The 22,230-nt window shown below is 45.1% G+C and overlaps 1 protein-coding gene across 1 annotated transcript in view; it reads right to left on the bottom strand.

Moving 5' to 3' along the window:
• Positions 1 to 422: 422 nt before the first annotated feature.
• LOC311114699 (TBC1 domain family member 15-like) overlaps positions 423 to 22,230 on the bottom strand; it is a 52,991-nt gene continuing 31,183 nt past the window's right edge. The window contains exons 6-12 of the mRNA XM_084189938.1: positions 21,687 to 21,803; positions 20,396 to 20,496; positions 10,652 to 10,751; positions 9,237 to 9,334; positions 8,703 to 8,819; positions 2,957 to 3,043; positions 423 to 2,373 (exon numbers count right to left, since the gene is read on the bottom strand). Coding sequence (XP_084046064.1) covers positions 2,149 to 2,373; positions 2,957 to 3,043; positions 8,703 to 8,819; positions 9,237 to 9,334; positions 10,652 to 10,751; positions 20,396 to 20,496; positions 21,687 to 21,803 — 845 coding nt within the window. The 3' untranslated portion in view covers positions 423 to 2,148. The remainder of the gene's footprint in view (positions 2,374 to 2,956; positions 3,044 to 8,702; positions 8,820 to 9,236; positions 9,335 to 10,651; positions 10,752 to 20,395; positions 20,497 to 21,686; positions 21,804 to 22,230) is intronic.

The raw sequence follows: 22,230 nt of genomic DNA, 5'->3' as shown, positions 1-22,230 counted from the left end.
AGCCTTTGAATGAGCGGCATTCATTGTATTGGAAAACAATAGGTACATAGTTGTTAATTTGTGTCAATGCAGAATAGGGAGAGAAAAAAATAAGGGACATAATGGTTCATTTGTTATATTTCTAGCCTCAGGATATTTGGAACTGTGAACAGACTGGCTTGCCAGTTGAGACATGGGGAGAATCTCAAAATCGCTTTTTCCTTGATTCTTCGCATCCCATTGGATGAGAAGGTAAGAGTTCCCTCCCCTCTGACCATCTCAATGGGTGTTGAGAAGGAGGCGAGGAGAGAGGATGCGAGAAATCAAGGAAATTCAAATTGAGATCCTCCCATAGATGGCTGTCAGGACTGGGAGAGACTCCTGAACAGAGGGGAGATAGATACTGATACTTCTATCACATTAAGCAATAAAAAGATGAGTCATGAAATTCAGGTTCTTTAAAAGATTTCAAACATAATTGGTTGTCAAAGACGGTATCAAATATATACAGTACAAACTGCTGGAATATACAAATCTGTACACAGGAAGATTCACATATGAACAGTCTTCCAGCATTGCTCTTTCTGATAATTCACTTGGAAGGCTAAGTAGTTTCAGCATGCACCATAATCAATGACTACATCAACTCCTTTACAATCTTTCCCACAGAAGTAAGAATCATCAATGTTAAACACGGCAAGAAAATATTCAGTACGTTTTCGGAGGCGAGTAGGCTAACAGATGATATAAATGAGTACATGGAAGTAAGTCTGTCTGTATATGTTGACAAAGGCCTCGTGGTTGGCTTAGCATGGACCCTACATCATTTAAAATGTTGCTGTAAGGTTCTGTGTTTGATAAAGCAACTTCTGGGAACCTCCAGTCCAGAGGACCAGACGTCTAAGGCAAGGTAATACAAGTACATAAAGGATGTCAACCCACACATTCTAGTGTGATTGACAATATGGTTTCAGAAACAAAGTACATTATTCAATATAAATCATGTATTTTTCAGTCTTACCAAAATCAGATGTCAGCAAGGCAGCAGCATATATATATATACACTGAGTGGCCAAAACATTAGGAACACCTTAACATTGGGTTGCACCCCCTTTTGTCCTCAGAACAGCCTCAATTTGACGGGGCATGGACTCTACAAGGTATCGAAAGCGTTCCACAGGGATGCTGGCCCATGTTGACTCCAATGCTTCCCACAGTTGTGTCAAGTTGCCTGGATGTCCTTTGGGTGGGGGACCATTCTTGATACACACGGGAAACTGTTGAAAAACCCAGCAGCGTTGCAGTTTGTGACACACTCAAACCAATGCGCCTGGCACCTACTACCATACCCAGTTCAAAGGCACTTAAATATTTTGTCTTGCCCATTCACCCTCTGAATGGCACACATACACAATCCATGTCTCAATTGTCTCAAGGCTTAAAAATCCTTCTGTAACCTGTCACCTCCCCTTCATCTACACTGATTGAAGTGGATCAATAAGGGATCATAGATTTCACCTGGATTCACCTGGCCAGTCTACGTCATGGAAAGAGCAGGTGTTTTGTACACTATGTATAATCCATGTCATTGGGCAGCAGGGTAGATAATCATATTCAGTTGGCAGAGGAGAGTGGCCTTGCCCTGAGATAATACAGCCACTTCTTCATTAAGTGGTTATAATGTAATTACACCTAGGGCTCCTAATAGCTGAACACTACAGTGAGATGTAATAACCCAGTTTATATAAAACCTTATCCATTCCTCAGGCCTTCCACCTCTATTTAAACCACGTCAAATACTTAAGCGTTCATTTGACTATTCACACGATTCAGGAGCGACTAACACAAAGCAATGAGGAAAAAAAAAAATCAAACCCAATACCTTGGAGTCAGGAGCAATAAGGAGCAATCTCCTAAAAACACGAAGATCCACCTCTAGCAAGAAGAATGAGAATCATTACAAACATTATTTGATTTGCAAAAACGTCCTTTGAATGAATACCTCCTGGGCTCTATTATAATGTCGCCCTGAGAAGCCGTTTCCCAGCTCTCCTCTGTCTGTGAGGTTGGAGAGAGGAAGCACACCTTTTTCACTCGGCCGTGAGCCCAATCTCAGCAACCAGAACCAAATCTCTCACTGCACGAGAGACTACTTGTTAGCCAGGCTGGCTACGATATGTAGGCTAATTTGTAAACGTCACGCGCCTCGTCCCGTAAGTGTCTGTTGCTGCCGCTGGGGCTGTAGTCAGACACTAAGTCCTGCTGGTGGTCTGACGGTGTAGAAGGTTCTGGAGAGTCTTCCCTGTCCATTCTCTCCATGTCCTCTGACTGGGATGATGACTCGGTCTTTGTGCTGTTGAATCCAAGGATCTCAACCACTGAGTCGGGCAAGTCCTACACAGATAATAAACATGATGAGATTAAAGATCCGGATAGAACCGTAGGTCAATAACAAGGTGAGATTAAAGATCCGGATAGAACCGCAGGTCAATAACATGATGAGATTAAAGATCCGGATAGAACCGCAGGTCAATAACAAGGTGTTGAAGAGTGTTAGATTTGATTGTACCTATATTCATAGCGGAGTTCAATAAGTGTTTCAGAATACAGGCGCAAACATTCTGAAGGTATCTAATGTTCTGCGATGGAGTCGGACACAAATCAGGATATCATCAGAAGAAAACTATTTAAAACGTATGTCACAGACACATTTTAATGAGGGTTAGTTTCAAATGCATTTACTCACACCCCCTGTGTATTTCTACCACTGAGTTGGGAAAATCCTATAAAGAGTTAACGAGGGTTGTGTTGAAAACCCCCTTTGAACCCAATACACACCCTTCTACTGGCAACTGTGCAAACCAATCCTATCTCAACTCCTTTCCCTTTCAGCACTCAGCAAACCCATGTATGTATTTCAGAATATACTGTAAGGACAAACGTTCTGAAGATACGACATCCATCTATGGATACATACCTTACAACTCTTCAGCTGTAGGCATATAGCTTCAGCTTTCTTGAGGATGGCCCCGATGTCCAGTTTCATCGGCAGTTCATTTATGTGCTGGAAAGAAGGGAGGAGAACATTCTCAGATCAGTGACTTGCTAAAGCAGGGATGGGCAACTGACGGCCCGCGGGCCGCATGCACGGATCAATTTGAAAAAAATAACATACAGTACCAGTCAAAAGTTCTAGAACACCTACTCATGCAAGGGCTTTTCTTTATTTTTTAAAACTATTTTCTACATTGTAGAATAAGGTAGTCCCCTGGAATGCATTTCAATTAACAGGTGTGCCTTCTTAAAAGTTAATTTGTGGAATTTCTTTAATTCTTAATGCATTTGAGCCAATCAGTTGTGTTGTGACAAGGTAGGGTTGGTATAGAGAAGATAGCCCTGTTTGGTCAAAGACCAAGTCCATATTATGGCAAGAACAGCTCAAATAAGCAAAGAGAAATGACAGTCCATCGTTACTTTCAGACATGAAGGTCAGTAAATACGGAAAATTTCTTCAAGTGCAGTCGCAAAAACCATCAAGCGCTATGATGAAACTGGCTCTCATGAGGACCGCCACAGGAATGGAAGACCCAGAGTTACCTCTGTTGCAGAGGATAAGTTCATTAGACTTACCAGCCTCAGAAATTGCAGAGCAAATACATGCTTCACAGAGTTCAAGTAACAGACACATCTCAACATCAACTGTTCAGAGGAGACTGTGTGAATCAGGCCTTCATGGTAAAATTCCTGCAAAGAAACCACTACTAAAGGACACCAATAAGAAGAAGACTTGCTTGGGCCAAGAAACACGAGCAATGGACATTAGACCGGTGGAAATTTGTCTGGAGTCCAAATTTGAGATTTTTGGTTCCAACCGCCGTGTCTTTGTGAGACGCGGTGTGGGTGAACGGATGATCTCCGCATGTGTATTTTTATCAATTAGTATATTTGACTTTAACAGTAATATTTGCCGTAATATTTGTTCTGTCTTTTCCGGTGGATTAAACTGAACTAGCAACAAACTTTCTATTGCTTGTTTTAGAAAGTGATATTTTGGAGATTATTTCATTTTTAAATAACCGAAAGTGAGAGGTTGTAATCTGAATAAAGGGAAAAAGGCCATTCCTGAACATAATAATAATATGCCATTTAGCAGATGCTTTTATCCAAAGCGACTTACAGTCATGCGTGCATACATTTTTGTGTATGGGTGGTCCCGGGGATCGAACCCACTACCTTGGCGTTACAAACGCCGTGCTCTACCAGCTGAGCTACAGAGGACCACGGGGTGAGCCATTCTCTCCTTAATCTGCTAGAGAACCAGTTGGGATTTGTATAGTTTTTGTATGACTGAAGCCTTTAGTGAGAGGTCTAATGCTTTCATATTTAATCATTTCTGCCCTCCCAATTCATATTCATTATATAAATAGGACTGTTTACTTTTGTCTGGCTTGCAATTCCAAATGAAATTGAATATTCTTTACTCAAATAATTTAACAAACAAGTTGTTAGGTGTAGGCAGGGCCATAAGCAAATAGGTAAACTGGGATGTTGTCCTTTCCATGGTAGCAAAATCGTATCTAATTTGGCTAACTTTCGATTAAAATGTATTGTGGTGGGATCATTTTTTTCCTTCGGGATGTGAATACCTAGTATGTCCACTTCACTGTCAGACCATTTTATTGGTACACGGTAATATAAAAGTATTTTTGTAGTGAGCCAATACGTATGGCACACTTATCATAATTAGATTGTAATCCAGAGAGGTTAGAAAAATTATCTAGATCCTCTTGAGGCTGTAGAGGGATCCAAATTGTGGATTTAAAAGAAAACATGAATCATCAGTGTACAATGACACCTTTGTTTTTAAGCCCTGGATTTATTATTGTTGGATCTGATTTTAATAGCTAACATTTCGATGGCCATAATAAATAGATATGCTGATAGTGGACAACCTTGTTTTACTCCTCTTGACAGTTTAAAACCTTCTGAGAAGTAGCCATTATTGACTATTTTACAGCCAGGGTTACTATACATAACTTTAACCCATTGTATAAGACTCTCCAAAATGTAAATACACCAGGCATTTATATATAAATTCCAGTCGTACTTTATCAAAAACATTTTCAAAGTCAGCTGGTTTGATTGGTAAATGAGTCTAGAGGCCAGCCATCTTAACTTGAAGTAATGGTCGATTTACCAACCGGGGGCCCCCATTGACTTTTGTTAGTCACTCTCACTCAAATATATTAATAACTGCAAACATTTCTCTCCACCCCATGGCAAAATGTGTAGAATTGCAGCAAACTTGCTTTAAAAACTGCAACATTTTCTCTATGCCCCATGGAAAAATGTGTAACATTTCAGGAAATGAACTCGAAAACGTTCTCTCCACTTTCAAGAGGGGGGGGGGGGGCGCTCTGTTTAGGGCCCCCAAAAGGCTAGAGCTGGCTCTGACTGCATGAGTGGGTATGGATGTGGGTAAGCAGACCCATGAGTTCAGATTTTTTTTGTGGCCCCCACCCCATCAAAGTTGCCCATCCCTGTGCTAAAGTGATGACAGGGATAACGCTTCCAACACCGAATGCCATTTTCAGTTCACTCATTTAACACATAACAGAAAGTGTATTCTGTGTGGATATAAGAGTGTGTTGTAATGAGACTAGGCAGTGAGAGCCTGTTGGTTAGAAGACCACATGCTCCTGCTAGGTGATAATTAACTGCTTCCTTCAGTCATGATAAAACACAGTGTGAAGCCTATTCTCTCTTCGTGTTCCTCTTTCCCCGCGCTCTTTCCCCTCACTCTCCATACTTTCTTTCTCTCTCTCCCTCCCTCACTAACCGTCCCCCCCCCCCCCTCGCTCTCCCCACTCACTTTCTCCCCCTCTTTCGCTCCCTTTCAATTCTAAGGGTTTTATTGGCATGGGAAACGTATGTTAACATTGCCAAAGCAAGTGAAAGATAATAAACAAAAGTGAAATAAACAATAAATGAACAGTAAATATTACACTCACAAAAGTTCCAAAATAATAAAACCATTTAAAAATGTAATAATATGTCATTATACAGTGTTTTAACGATATGCAAATAGTTCAAGTACAAAAGGGAAAATAAAGATAAATATGGGTTGTATTTCCAACGGTGTTTGTCCTTTCTCTCTCACCAGGTGTTGTAGCTACTGTACAGATAGATAGAGCCTGCAAGGTCTCCATGGTTACCGTCTACTAGCTGTCGACCAACTGCAGAGAGAGCAGCTGTGATCACATCAGGAAGTAACCTCAGGTAGAATGTTGAATGATTTAATGGTTCTATGCGTTCTTATAGGCTATCCTGTACACTACCGGTCAAAAGTTCTAGAACACCTACTCATTCAAGGGGTTTTCTTTATTTTTTTACTATTTTCTACATTGTAGAATAATAGTGAAGACATCAAAACTATGAAATAACACATATGGAATCATGTAGTAACCAAAGAAGTGTTAAACAAATCTAAATATATTTTATATTTGAGATTCTTCAAATAGCCACCCTTTGCCTTGATGACAGCTTTGCACACTCTTGGCATTCTCTCAACCAGATTCACCTGGAATGCTTTTCCAACAGTCTTGAAGGAGTTCCCACATATGCTGAGCACTTGTTGGCTGCTTTTCCTTCACTCTGCGGTCCAACTCATCCTAAACCATCTCAATTGGGTTGAGGTCGGGTGATTGTGGAGGCCAGGTCATCTGATGCAGCACTCCATCACTCTCCTTCTTGGTAAAATAGCCCTTACACAGCCTGGAGGTGTGTTGGGTCATTGTCCTGTTGAAAAACACCTCCCCCCTCCATGCTTTACGGTGGGAACTACACAAGCGGAGATCATCCATTCACCCACATCGCATCTCACAAAGACACAGCGGTTGGAACCAAAAATCTCCAATTTGGACTCCAGACCAAAGGACACATTTCCACCGGTCTAATGTCCATTGCTCATGTTTCATGATCGAATTGCTGCAAAGAAAACCACTACTAAAGGACACCAATAATAAGAAGAGACTTGCTTGGGCCAAGAAACATTTAGAATATTTAGAATTCATGGCACACTTAACCAGCATGGCTACCACAGCATTCTGCAGCGATACGCCATCCCATCTGGTGTGGGCTTAGTGGGACTATCATTGTTTTTCAACAGGACAATGACCCAACACACCTCCAGGCTGTGTCAGGTGACCTGGCCTCCACAATCCCTCGACCACAACCAAATTGAGATGGTTTGGGATGAGTCGGATCGCAGAGTGAAGGAAAAGCAGCCAACAAGTGCTCAGCATATGTGGGAACTCCTTCAAGACTGTTGGAAAAGTATTCCAGGTGAAGCTGGTTGAGGGAATGCCAAGAGTGTGCAAAGCTGTCATCAAGGCAAAGGGTGGCTACTTTGAAGAATCTCAAATATATTTTGATTAGTTTAACACTTTTTTGGTTACTACATGATTCCATATGTGTTACTTCATAGTTTTGATGTCTTCACTATTATTCTACAATGTAGAAAATAGTAAAACAAATCAAGAAAAACCTTTGAATGAGTAGGTGTAGTAAAACTTTGGACCGGTAGTGTATATCACTCAGCCAAGGTAACTCCAGATTACATCAGCCTATATTTCTAGAGAGATTACCAGACTGTTGTCATTATTAATTTTCACGACACAAAAATTCTAAACATTTTAACTAGTTCTATGGTTTTCACTTGCCATCATCAGTACATTGAGATGGAGGAGGATGTTAAATTCTGTCGGGCCTACATTTGGATGGAAGAGACTTTTAACAGGGAGTGGTTGAGCACCACTAAAAGACAGAGGGGGTCAGACATCAGTGTGTCATAGGGAATAGAGGGGGTCAGACATCAGTGTGTCATAGGGAATAGAGGGGGTCAGACATCAGTGTGTCATAGGGAATAGAGGGGGTCAGACATCAGTGTGTCATAGGGAATAGAGGGGGTCAGACATCAGTGTGTCATAGGGAACAGAGGGGGTCAGACATCAGTGTGTCATAGGGAACAGAGGGGGTCAGACATCAGTGTGTCATAGGGAATAGAGGGGGTCAGACATCAGTGTGTCATAGGGAATAGAGGGGGTCAGACATCAGTGTGTCATAGGGAATAGAGGGGGTCAGACATCAGTGTGTCATAGGGAATAGAGGGGGTCAGACATCAGTGTGTCATAGGGAATAGAGGGGGTCAGACATCAGTGTGTCATAGGGAATAGAGGGGGTCAGACATCAGTGTGTCATAGGGAATAGAGGGGGTCAGACATCAGTGTGTCATAGGGAATAGAGGGGGTCAGACATCAGTGTGTCATAGGGAATAGAGGGGGTCAGACATCAGTGTGTCATAGGGAATAGAGGGGGTCAGACATCAGTGTGTCATAGGGAATAGAGGGGGTCAGACATCAGTGTGTCATAGGGAATAGAGGCGGTGCCATCACCACTCATCTGATAGGAGCTAAAAGGACCCTTTTATTTTAGGAGGTAATATCTAGTGTAATGTTTCCCCGAACGACCGACCGCACGCACGCACGCGCGCGCACACACACACACACACACACACACACACACACACACACACACACACACACACACACACACACACACACACACACACACACACACACACACACACACACACACACACACACACACACACACACACACACACACACACACACACACACACACGTAAGAAAACACACGCGCACCTTGAGGATCTCATTGAAGCCGTATTGTTCCTCCATGATCTTGTGCTTCTCTGAGTCCAGGATGGCACAGCACACCAGCAGGTGGAAGTTCTGGCACGGCAGTCCAGTCCACATGACCTGAAGCCAACCCAGAGACAATCAGAGTCAGTATGTGTGTTATACAATATCTGCATCATTATTTCTCATATACCAAACAAATTGTTGTGATTCTGTGAAACATCATTAAATGAATCTTAAATTGGCTTGTGTTTCCTCACGATGCCTCTGGACCAATGGAGAGATGATGAAATTAAAACCAAACTACGGGCCATTTAAATCAGGTTACTGATTCATCTCTGGGGAGTTTGAAGGAGGAGGAGAGCCTGAGGAGCAGCAGGACCAGAGAGCCCACTGATTGGTCAAGTGCTCACTGTACAGACTGATTGGTCTCTGATTGATTGGCTGAATTGACTGTGTGGGCTGACCGATTCACTAGAGGAACAGCCGATTGATTAACAGTCAACGCCTTGAACGTGGTGAAGGTGTGTGACTCACTTCCCATAGACGCATGACGTCAGGGTAACTCAGTTCTCTCTTGAAGCGAATCAGGAGCCAGCGGAAGCAGAAATACAGGTGACCGGAGTCCTGGGCCCCTGTAGGTTGGACACGCACGCGCACACGCACACGCACACACACACACACACACACACACACACACACACACACACACACACACACACACACACACACACACACACACACACACACACACACACACACACACACACGTTAGCAGAAGTACATCATAAGAAGGTTAGAATGAAGGGAACCCAACATCTCAGGTATTGTCTTCAGACACCATGAGCTGAAAAGCCATTGGCTTAGACCCAACCATCGCTGAGAGGGTTAAATCCACTCCCAAGTTGTCAGAGTTGTGAGTATGTCTGATCAAGGAGACGAAGGAAGGTCAATAGTGAGGAGGTGAAAGAGGGTTGAGGAGGTGGTGGAGGCTCGTAAATTAAGTCAACCAATCATAGAGACAGGACCTTAAGCCTCTTTTTCCTTCCCACCCCTCCATCTCTTCTTCACCCCCCCAATCATCGTCGTCCTCCTCATCCTCCTCTTCCCTGCTCAAATTAAAGCGATAAATAACAACAACTCATTTACATATTATTGAATGTACTTGGTTTATTGTTCTTGGAAGCTCTCTAAATTCCAAAGGAGCGGATGTTGTTATCCTGGGAGGTAACGAACAGCAGAGCAGTTTTAGTAGGCTGGCTGAGCGAGCCCAAATTAATCAAGAAAATGAATGATTATATAAAGTATGCGGTGATAAATCAACATCGTGCCAATCAGATCGCACCGTGGCGCTAGCCGTATTTAAAACAGCCTAATTCACCACAACTTATCAGGGACTGTTTAGGGATGCAGCTGAACCCTACAACCTCTAGCAAATAGGAAAGACTCTCCGAACGGAACACACATATTTATCTCATTAGGAAGTCTTAGTTCAACTTGGATAACCTCTTGTTTTTCTACGAAGACAAATGTGGTGTCGTCACTTGAGAGAGAGAGAGAACACACAGGGGTAATATTTCATTGGCTCTATCAAGATGATTATCTAGTACCCTTATGATGGGGATGAACGCGTGTTCCGTTGTCACGGTGAATGTTCCATTCTGTGGATTCTAAATGGTAGTAATGGGTGTTATTCATTAGGCACCGAACGGAAGAAAATGGATTGAAACAGGGAGGGACTGGACAACCGGGACTTCAGGAAGGAAAACTTTTTTAAGCATGCCCTGTGTGTGTGTGTGTGTGTGTGGTGTGTGGTGTGTGTGTGTGTGTGTGTGTGTGTGTGTGTGTGTGTGGTGTGTGGTGTGTGTGTGCGCGCGTGTGTGTGGTGTGGTGTGTGGTGTGTGCGGTGTGTGTGTGTGTGTGGTGTGTGTGTGTGTGTGTTTTCCCCTCACCCAGGTAGTTCCAGAAAGACAGGTCCAGTAGTCGTAGCAGAGTGCTGAGCTGGATCAGCTGAGTCTTCATACCCTGCATCTGCTCCTCAAAGTTCTGGTGCTGAGAATTTAGACAACATAGCAATACATTAACACTATATAGACAGATACACTACATGACCAACAGTATGTGGACACCTGCTCGTCGAACATCTCATTCCAAAATCATGGGCTTTAATATGGAGTTGGTCCCCCCCTTTGCTGCGGGGACTTGCTTCCATTCAGCCGCAAGAGCATTAGTGAGGTCGGGCACTGATGTTGGGCGATTAGGCCTGGGCTCGCAGTCGGCGTTCCAATTCATCCCAAAAGGTGTTCGATGGGGTTGAGGTCAGGGCTCCGTGCAGGACAGTCAAGTTCTTCCTCACCGATCTCGACAAACCATTTCTGTATGGACCTCGCTTTGTGCACGGGGGCATTGTCATGCTGAAACAGGAAAGGGCCTTCCCCAAACTGTTGCCACAAAGTTGGAAGCACAGAATCGTCTAGAATATCATTGTATGCTGTAGCGTTAAGATTTACATTCACTGGAACTAAAGGGTCTAGCCCGAAACATGAAAAACAGCCCCAGACCATTATTCCTCCTCCTCCTCACTTTACAGTTGCCACTATGCACTTGGGCAGGTAGCGTTCTCCTGGCATCCACCAAACCCAGATCCGTCCGTCGGACTGCCAGATGGTAAAGCATGATTCATCACTCCATAAAACGCGTTTCCACTGCTCCAGAGTCCAATGGCGGCGAGCTTTACACCACTCCAGCTGACGCTTGGCATTGCGCATGGTGATCTTAGGCTTATGTGTGGCTGCTCGGCCATGGAAACCCATTTCATGAAGCTCCCAACGAACAGTTCTTGTGCTGACGTTGCTTCCAGAGGCAGTTTGGAACTCGGAAGTGAGTGTTGCAAACGAGGACTAATGATCTTTACACGCTTCAGCACTCGGCGGTACAGTTCTGTTGGCTTGTGTGGCCTACCACTTCGCGGCTGAGCCATTGTTACTCCTAGACGTTTCCACTTCACAATAACAGCACTTACAGTTGACCGGGGCAGCTCTAGCAGGGCAGAAATTTGACGAACTGACTTGTTGGAAAGGTGGCATCCTATGACGGTGCCACGTTGAAAGTCACTGAGCTCTTCAGTAAGGCCATTCTACTGCCACTGTTTGTCTATGGAGATTGCATGGCTGTGTGCTCGATGTTATACACCTGTCAGCAACGGGTGTGGCTGAAATAGCTGAATCCACTAATTTGAAAGGGTGTCCAGTCAGTCAGTCGGCCAGCTAGTCAGCTAGTAGGCCGGTCGGCCAGCCAGTCAGTCAGCCGGCCAGCCAGTCAGTCAGTCGGCCAGCCAGTCAGTCGGCCAGCCAGCCAGTCTGTCGGCCAGCCAGTCTGTCGGCCAGCCAGTCTGTCGGCCAGTCAGTCTGTCGGCCAGCCAGTCTGTCGGCCAGCCAGTCTGTCGGCCAGCCAGTCTGTCGGCCAGCCAGTCTGTCGGCCAGCCAGTCTGTCGGCCAGCCAGTCTGTCGGCCAGTCAGTCTGTCGGCCAGCCAGTCAGTCGGCCAGCCAGTCTGTCGGCCAGCCAGTCTGTCGGCCAGCCAGTCTGTCGGCCAGTCAGTCTGTCGGCCAGTCAGTCTGTCGGCCAGCCAGTCAGTCGGCCAGCCAGCCAGTCGGCCAGTCAGTCTGTCGGCCAGTCAGTCTGTCGGCCAGCCAGTCTGTCGGCCAGCCAGTCTGTCGGCCAGTCACATAACACATCACACCATATTGATGCTCTCTACTCCTTTTACCTTCCCCACTAACAAGTTGCTAGCTGGCAGGTGTTTATACCAATAAACCCTGATGTAGCCATGTTTGATGTATTAATGGGTGGGATGACAGTCAGAGCACTGGAGATGACATGGTCTTTGGGTTTCCTTTGAATAATGAGGGCCTGTCAGGTACAAGACCACTCAGCCGAGTAATATTAACATGATTGCTGTTTATCCTAACCTGTGAGTGTGTGTATAGCTGTTTACCAGGGAAGACCAGCCCTAGACCAGCCCTGGGCTACAGTATCTATAAAGCTAGGAATGGTTCATGAACACGAAATCCCCTTTAGATGACTTCAGTAGCCATGTGGAAGACAGAATAGAGGTAACAGACAGGAAGCTGGATGGTGTCGTAACAGACAGGAAGCTGGGTGGTGTTGTAACAGAGAACAGACAGGAAGCTGGGTGGTGTTGTAACAGAGAACAGACAGGAAGCTGGATGGTGTTGTAACAGAACAGACAGGAAGCTGGATGGTGTTATAACAGAACAGACAGGAAGCTGGATGGTGTTGTAACAGAACAGACAGGAAGCTGGGTGGTGTTGTAACAGAGAACAGACAGGAAGCTGGGTGGTGTTGTAACAGAGAACAGACAGGAAGCTGGATGGTGTTGTAACAGAACAGACAGGAAGCTGGATGGTGTTGTAACAGAACAGACAGTAAGCTGGATGGTGTTGTAACAGAACAGACAGGAAGCTGGATGGTGTTGTAACAGAACAGACAGGAAGCTGGATGGTGATGTAACAGACAGGAAGCTGTATGGTGTTGTAACAGACAGGAAGCTGGATGGTGTTGTAACAGAAAGCAGACAGGAAGCTGGATGGTGTTGTAACAGAGAACAGACAGGAAGCTGGATGGTGTTGTAACAGAGAACAGACAGGAAGCTGGATGGTGTTGTAACAGACAGCAGACAGGAAGCTGGATGGTGTTGTAACAGACAGGAAGCTGGATGGTGTTGTAACAGAGGAAGCTGGATGGTGTTGTAACAGAGAACAGACAGGAAGCTGGATGGTGTTGTAACAGAGGAAGCTGGATGGTGTTGTAACAGAGAACAGACAGGAAGCTGGATGGTGTTGTAACAGAGAGCAGACAGGAAGCTGGATGGTGTTGTAACAGACAACAGACAGGAAGCTGGATGGTGTTGTAACAGAGAACAGACAGGAAGCTGGATGGTGTTGTAACAGACAGGAAGCTGGATGGTGCTGTAACAGACAACAGACAGGAAGCTGGATGGTGTTGTAACAGAAAGCAGACAGGAAGCTGGATGGTTTTGTAACAGAACAGACAGGAAGCTGGATGGTGTTGTAACAGACAGGAAGCTGGATGGTGCTGTAACAGACAACAGACAGGAAGCTGGAAGGTGTTGTAACAGAACAGACAGGAAGCTGGATGGTGCTGTAACAGAGGAAGCTGGATGGTGTTGTAACAGAGAACAGACAGGAAGCTGGATGGTGTTGTAACAGAGAGCAGACAGGAAGCTGGATGGTGTTGTAACAGACAACAGACAGGAAGCTGGATGGTGTTGTAACAGAGAACAGACAGGAAGCTGGATGGTGTTGTAACAGACAGGAAGCTGGATGGTGCTGTAACAGACAACAGACAGGAAGCTGGATGGTGTTGTAACAGAAAGCAGACAGGAAGCTGGATGGTTTTGTAACAGAACAGACAGGAAGCTGGATGGTGTTGTAACAGACAGGAAGCTGGATGGTGCTGTAACAGACAACAGACAGGAAGCTGGAAGGTGTTGTAACAGAACAGACAGGAAGCTGGATGGTGTTGTAACAGAACAAACATGAATCTGTATGGTGTTGTAACAGAAAGTAGACAGGAAGCTGGATGGTGCTGTAACAGAACAGACAGGAAGCTGGATGGTGTTGTAACAGAACAAACAGGAAGCTGGATGGTGTTGTAACAGAACAAACAGGAATCTGTATGGTGTTGTAACAGAAAGTAGACAGGAAGCTGGATGGTGTTGTAACAGAACAGACAGGAAGCTGGATGGTGTTGTAACAATACAAACAGGAATCTGTATGGTGTTGTAACAGAACAGACAGGAAGCTGGATGGTGTTGTAACAGAACAGACAGGAAGCTGGATGGTGTTGTAACAGAACAGACAGGAAGCTGGATGGTGATGTAACAGACAGGAAGCTGTATGGTGTTGTAACAGACAGGAAGCTGGATGGTGTTGTAACAGAAAGCAGACAGGAAGCTGGATGGTGTTGTAACAGAGAACAGACAGGAAGCTGGATGGTGTTGTAACAGAGAACAGACAGGAAGCTGGATGGTGTTGTAACAGACAGCAGACAGGAAGCTGGATGGTGTTGTAACAGACAGGAAGCTGGATGGTGTTGTAACAGAGGAAGCTGGATGGTGTTGTAACAGAGAACAGACAGGAAGCTGGATGGTGTTGTAACAGAGGAAGCTGGATGGTGTTGTAACAGAGAACAGACAGGAAGCTGGATGGTGTTGTAACAGAGAGCAGACAGGAAGCTGGATGGTGTTGTAACAGACAACAGACAGGAAGCTGGATGGTGTTGTAACAGAGAACAGACAGGAAGCTGGATGGTGTTGTAACAGACAGGAAGCTGGATGGTGCTGTAACAGACAACAGACAGGAAGCTGGATGGTGTTGTAACAGAAAGCAGACAGGAAGCTGGATGGTTTTGTAACAGAACAGACAGGAAGCTGGATGGTGTTGTAACAGACAGGAAGCTGGATGGTGCTGTAACAGACAACAGACAGGAAGCTGGAAGGTGTTGTAACAGAACAGACAGGAAGCTGGATGGTGCTGTAACAGAGGAAGCTGGATGGTGTTGTAACAGAGAACAGACAGGAAGCTGGATGGTGTTGTAACAGAGAGCAGACAGGAAGCTGGATGGTGTTGTAACAGACAACAGACAGGAAGCTGGATGGTGTTGTAACAGAGAACAGACAGGAAGCTGGATGGTGTTGTAACAGACAGGAAGCTGGATGGTGCTGTAACAGACAACAGACAGGAAGCTGGATGGTGTTGTAACAGAAAGCAGAGAGGAAGCTGGATGGTTTTGTAACAGAACAGACAGGAAGCTGGATGGTGTTGTAACAGACAGGAAGCTGGATGGTGCTGTAACAGACAACAGACAGGAAGCTGGAAGGTGTTGTAACAGAACAGACAGGAAGCTGGATGGTGTTGTAACAGAACAAACATGAATCTGTATGGTGTTGTAACAGAAAGTAGACAGGAAGCTGGATGGTGCTGTAACAGAACAGACAGGAAGCTGGATGGTGTTGTAACAGAACAAACAGGAAGCTGGATGGTGTTGTAACAGAACAAACAGGAATCTGTATGGTGTTGTAACAGAAAGTAGACAGGAAGCTGGATGGTGTTGTAACAGAACAGACAGGAAGCTGGATGGTGTTGTAACAGAACAAACAGGAATCTGTATGGTGTTGTAACAGAACAGACAGGAAGCTGGATGGTGTTGTAACAGAACAGACAGGAAGCTGGATGGTGTTGTAACAGAACAGACAGGAAGCTGGATGGTGTTATAACAGAACAGACAGGAAGCTGGATGGTGTTGTAACAGAACAGACAGGAAGCTGGGTGGTGTTGTAACAGAGAACAGACAGGAAGCTGGGTGGTGTTGTAACAGAGAACCGACAGGAAGCTGGATGGTGTTGTAACAGAACAGACAGGAAGCTGGATGGTGTTGTAACAGAACAGACAGGAAGATGGATGGTGTTGTAACAGAACAGACAGGAAGCTGGATGGTGATGTAACAGACAGGAAGCTGTATGGTGTTGTAACAGACAGGAAGCTGGATGGTGTTGTAACAGACAGGAAGCTGGATGGTGTTGTAACAGAAAGCAGACAGGAAGCTGGATGGTGTTGTAACAGAACAGACAGGAAGCTGGATGGTGTTGTAACAGAGAACAGACAGGAAGCTGGATGGTGTTGTAACAGACAGGAAGCTGGATGGTGCTGTAACAGAACAGACAGGAAGCTGGATGGTGCTGTAACAGAGGAAGCTGGATGGTGTTGTAACAGAGAACAGACAGGAAGCTGGATGGTGTTGTAACAGAGAGCAGACAGGAAGCTGGATGGTGTTGTAACAGACAACAGACAGGAAGCTGGATGGTGTTGTAAACAGACAGCAGACAGGAAGCTGGATGGTGTTGTAACAGAGAACAGACAGGAAGCTGGATGGTGTTGTAACAGAACAGACAGGAAGCTGGATGGTGTTGTAACAGACAGGAAGCTGGATGGTGCTGTAACAGACAACAGACAGGAAGCTGGATGGTGTTGTAACAGAAAGCAGACAGGAAGCTGGATGGTTTTGTAACAGAACAGACAGGAAGCTGGATGGTGTTGTAACAGACAGGAAGATGGATGGTGCTGTAACAGACAACAGACAGGAAGCTGGAAGGTGTTGTAACAGAAAGCAGACAGGAAGCTGGATGGTGTTGTAACAGAACAGACAGGAAGCTGGATGGTGTTGTAACAGAACAAACAGGAATCTGTATGGTGTTGTAACAGAAAGTAGACAGGAAGCTGGATGGTGTAGTAACAGAACAGACAGGAAGCTGGATGGTGTTGTAACAGAACAGACAGGAAGCTGGATGGTGTTGTAACAGAACAAACAGGAATCTGTATGGTGTTGTAACAGAACAAACAGGAATCTGTATGGTGTTGTAACAGAACAGACAGGAAGCTGGATGGTGTTGTAACAGAACAGACAGGAAGCTGGATGGTGTTGTAACAGAACAGACAGGAAGCTGGATGGTGTTGTAACAGAACAGACAGGAAGCTGGATGGTGTTGTAACAGAACAGACAGGAAGCTGGATGGTGCTGTAACAGAACAGACAGGAAGCTGGATGGTGTTATAACAGAACAGACAGGAAGCTGGATGGTGTTGTAACAGAACAGACAGGAAGCTGGATGGTGTTGTAACAGAACAGACAGGAAGCTGGATGGTGTTGTAACAGAACAGACAGGAAGCTGGATGGTGTTGTAACAGAACAGACAGGAAGCTGGATGGTGTCGTAACAGAACAGACAGGAAGCTGGATGGTGTTGTAACAGAGAAGAGACAGGAAGCTGGATGGTGTTGTAACAGAACAGACAGGAAGCTGGATGGTGTTGTAACAGAACAAACAGGAAGCTGGATGGTGTTGTAACAGAACAAACAGGAATCTGTATGGTGTTGTAACAGAAAGTAGACAGGAAGCTGGATGGTGTTGTAACAGAACAGACAGGAAGCTGGATGGTGTTGTAACAGAACAAACAGGAATCTGTATGGTGTTGTAACAGAACAGACAGGAAGCTGGATGGTGTTGTAACAGAACAGACAGGAAGCTGGATGGTGTTGTAACAGAACAAACATGAATCTGTATGGTGTTGTAACAGAAAGTAGACAGGAAGCTGGATGGTGCTGTAACAGAACAGACAGGAAGCTGGATGGTGTTGTAACAGAACAAACAGGAAGCTGGATGGTGTTGTAACAGAACAAACAGGAATCTGTATGGTGTTGTAACAGAAAGTAGACAGGAAGCTGGATGGTGTTGTAACAGAACAGACAGGAAGCTGGATGGTGTTGTAACAGAACAAACAGGAATCTGTATGGTGTTGTAACAGAACAGACAGGAAGCTGGATGGTGTTGTAACAGAACAGACAGGAAGCTGGATGGTGTTGTAACAGAACAGACAGGAAGCTGGATGGTGTTATAACAGAACAGACAGGAAGCTGGATGGTGTTGTAACAGAACAGACAGGAAGCTGGGTGGTGTTGTAACAGAGAACAGACAGGAAGCTGGGTGGTGTTGTAACAGAGAACCGACAGGAAGCTGGATGGTGTTGTAACAGAACAGACAGGAAGCTGGATGGTGTTGTAACAGAACAGACAGGAAGATGGATGGTGTTGTAACAGAACAGACAGGAAGCTGGATGGTGATGTAACAGACAGGAAGCTGTATGGTGTTGTAACAGACAGGAAGCTGGATGGTGTTGTAACAGACAGGAAGCTGGATGGTGTTGTAACAGAAAGCAGACAGGAAGCTGGATGGTGTTGTAACAGAACAGACAGGAAGCTGGATGGTGTTGTAACAGAGAACAGACAGGAAGCTGGATGGTGTTGTAACAGACAGGAAGCTGGATGGTGCTGTAACAGAACAGACAGGAAGCTGGATGGTGCTGTAACAGAGGAAGCTGGATGGTGTTGTAACAGAGAACAGACAGGAAGCTGGATGGTGTTGTAACAGAGAGCAGACAGGAAGCTGGATGGTGTTGTAACAGACAACAGACAGGAAGCTGGATGGTGTTGTAAACAGACAGCAGACAGGAAGCTGGATGGTGTTGTAACAGAGAACAGACAGGAAGCTGGATGGTGTTGTAACAGAACAGACAGGAAGCTGGATGGTGTTGTAACAGACAGGAAGCTGGATGGTGCTGTAACAGACAACAGACAGGAAGCTGGATGGTGTTGTAACAGAAAGCAGACAGGAAGCTGGATGGTTTTGTAACAGAACAGACAGGAAGCTGGATGGTGTTGTAACAGACAGGAAGATGGATGGTGCTGTAACAGACAACAGACAGGAAGCTGGAAGGTGTTGTAACAGAAAGCAGACAGGAAGCTGGATGGTGTTGTAACAGAACAGACAGGAAGCTGGATGGTGTTGTAACAGAACAAACAGGAATCTGTATGGTGTTGTAACAGAAAGTAGACAGGAAGCTGGATGGTGTAGTAACAGAACAGACAGGAAGCTGGATGGTGTTGTAACAGAACAGACAGGAAGCTGGATGGTGTTGTAACAGAACAAACAGGAATCTGTATGGTGTTGTAACAGAACAAACAGGAATCTGTATGGTGTTGTAACAGAACAGACAGGAAGCTGGATGGTGTTGTAACAGAACAGACAGGAAGCTGGATGGTGTTGTAACAGAACAGACAGGAAGCTGGATGGTGTTGTAACAGAACAGACAGGAAGCTGGATGGTGTTGTAACAGAACAGACAGGAAGCTGGATGGTGCTGTAACAGAACAGACAGGAAGCTGGATGGTGTTATAACAGAACAGACAGGAAGCTGGATGGTGTTGTAACAGAACAGACAGGAAGCTGGATGGTGTTGTAACAGAACAGACAGGAAGCTGGATGGTGTTGTAACAGAACAGACAGGAAGCTGGATGGTGTTGTAACAGAACAGACAGGAAGCTGGATGGTGTCGTAACAGAACAGACAGGAAGCTGGATGGTGTTGTAACAGAGAAGAGACAGGAAGCTGGATGGTGTTGTAACAGAACAGACAGGAAGCTGGATGGTGTTGTAACAGAACAGACAGGAAGCTGGATGGTGTTGTAACAGAACAGACAGGAAGCTGGATGGTGTTATAACAGGTTGGATAATAAGATAGAAAAATAAACTAATTCAGAACACAAATCATAGAGCTGTAGTGATGTCATAAAGGTGTCATAAGGTTGGATAATACTACTAAGGAAAATAGAACACAAATCATAGGGCAGGGAGTGACATCAAAAAGCATGAGGGTGATCGGTAACCTCAGTGGAGTGGAAATGATTGGTCAGAAGACAGCCACACCTTCTCAGCTGATAGACACTGGTAAGCCATTGGTGGAACCATGAAGCTCTGCTCAGCCACTGGTGGAGGCTATGGGGGAGTGGTCATGGATGCATCATTTGTGAAATGCACCATGGGAACCCAGCGTGGTCAGGTAATCAGGTCACACTCTACCAACACTGACCTAGTTGGCCTCTCTCTTGATAAACAGGGAGAACTGTGCCTTCTTAGACATGGAATTACTAGAACGGACAGCCTCATTTAATTTGCTTTGGTCTGAGGGGCTTTGTCCATTCTAGTAATTATATTTCTATATTATGTATGTTCTAGTATATCTAGTTCTATGTTGTCAGTCTCACCATCTGGTCCATGAAGCAGACAAAGCACCAGAAGGCGTCCACCTCGTTCTCCATCACATAGAGAATAGGAGACAGCAGGTCACTCATACCCTGGACATAGCCTGGTGACGGAGCAAAAACAACCCGGTTTAGTCAGTCAATCAATCAATCAAAGCCTGGTGATGACAGAGAGAGAGAGGATTTGAAACAGTTCTGGAGAGCTTTCATACAACAAAGTCTTGACCACAGGAGGTTGGTGGCACCTTAATTGGGGAGGACAGGCTCGTGGTAATGTCTGGAGCGGAATCTTACCGTCTTATCGTCTTACCCAGGTCAAAGTCATTCAGTATGTCAAGCTTCGTCTTACCCAGGTCAAAGTCATTCAGTATGACAAGCTTCGTCTTACCCAGGTCAAAGTCATTCAGTATGACAAGCTTCGTCTTACCCAGGTCAAAGTCATTCAGTATGACAAGCTTCGTCTTACCCAGGTCAAAGTCATTCAGTATGACAAGCTTCGTCTTACCCAGGTCAAAGTCATTCAGTATGACAAGCTTCGTCTTACCCAGGTCAAAGTCATTCAGTATGACAAGCTTCGTCTTACCCAGGTCAAAGTCATTCAGTATGACAAGCTTCGTCTTACCCAGGTCAAAGTCATTCAGTATGACAAGCTTTGTCTTACCCAGGTCAAAGTCATACATGCAGTATGACAAGCTTTGTCTTACCCAGGTCAAAGTCATACATGCAGTATGACAAGCTTTGTCTTACCCAGGTCAAAGTCATACATGCAGTATGACAAGCTATGTCTTACCCAGGTCAAAGTCATACATGCAGTATGACAAGCTTTGTCTTACCCAGGTCAAAGTCATACATGCAGTATGACAGGCTTTGTCTTACCCAGGTCAAAGTCATACATGCAGTATGACAGGCTTTGTCTTACCCAGGTCAAAGTCATACATGCAGTATGACAGGCTTTGTCTTACCCAGGTCAAAGTCATACATGCAGTATGACAAGCTTAGTCTTACCCAGGTCAAAGTCATGCAGTATGACAAGCTTAGTCTTACCCAGGTCAAAGTCATTCAGTATGACAAGCTTAGTCTTACCCAGGTCAAAGTCATACAGTATGACAAGCTTAGTCTTACCCAGGTCAAAGTCATACATGCAGTAGGTCAAGCTTAGTCTTACCCAGGTCAAAGTCATACATGCAGTAGGTCAAGCTTAGTCTTACCCAGGTCAAAGTCATACATGCAGTAGGTCAAGCTTTGTCTTACCCAGGTCAAAGTCATACATGCAGTATGACAAGCTTAGTCTTACCCAGGTCAAAGTCATACATGCAGTAGGTCATGAGGACGTCGCGCAGCAGAATCAGTCCTGGGCTGTCTGGTCCTTCATAGAACGTGTTGGTCCTATCTGTCCTGTTCACGTCTTTCTCTGTGGAGGAAATCAACGCAGTCAGGGACCTTAGGATCAGAATCATCTTTATTCACCAAATACATTTTTGCGTGTCCAGGATTTGACTCAGTGAAACGGTGCTGCTATGGAGTTAGACAGACAGACAATTACATACAGACAATAGACAGAAAATACAGACAAAATATATAGATGCAGAATTTACACAATCCATCCTTACGGACTGACGGACGTGCGGACGGACTGACGGACGGACTGTCTTTAGACTCCGTTTATCTGTCCTGTTTACTTCTTTCTCTGTAGAGGGAACTAACAGCCACCAGGGCCAGTATTCATAAAGAGTAGGAGGGTCTTTCTCTGTAGAGGGAACTAACAGCCACCAGGGCCAGTATTCATAAAGAGTAGGAGGGTCTTTCTCTGTAGAGGGAACTAACAGCCACCAGGGCCA

This window comes from Coregonus lavaretus, assembly GCF_964263955.1.
Source record: "Coregonus lavaretus genome assembly, contig: HAP1_SCAFFOLD_557, whole genome shotgun sequence".
In the NCBI taxonomy this organism is placed as follows: Eukaryota; Metazoa; Chordata; class Actinopteri; order Salmoniformes; family Salmonidae; genus Coregonus; species Coregonus lavaretus.
This window is presented reverse-complemented; position numbering and strand designations above follow the sequence as displayed.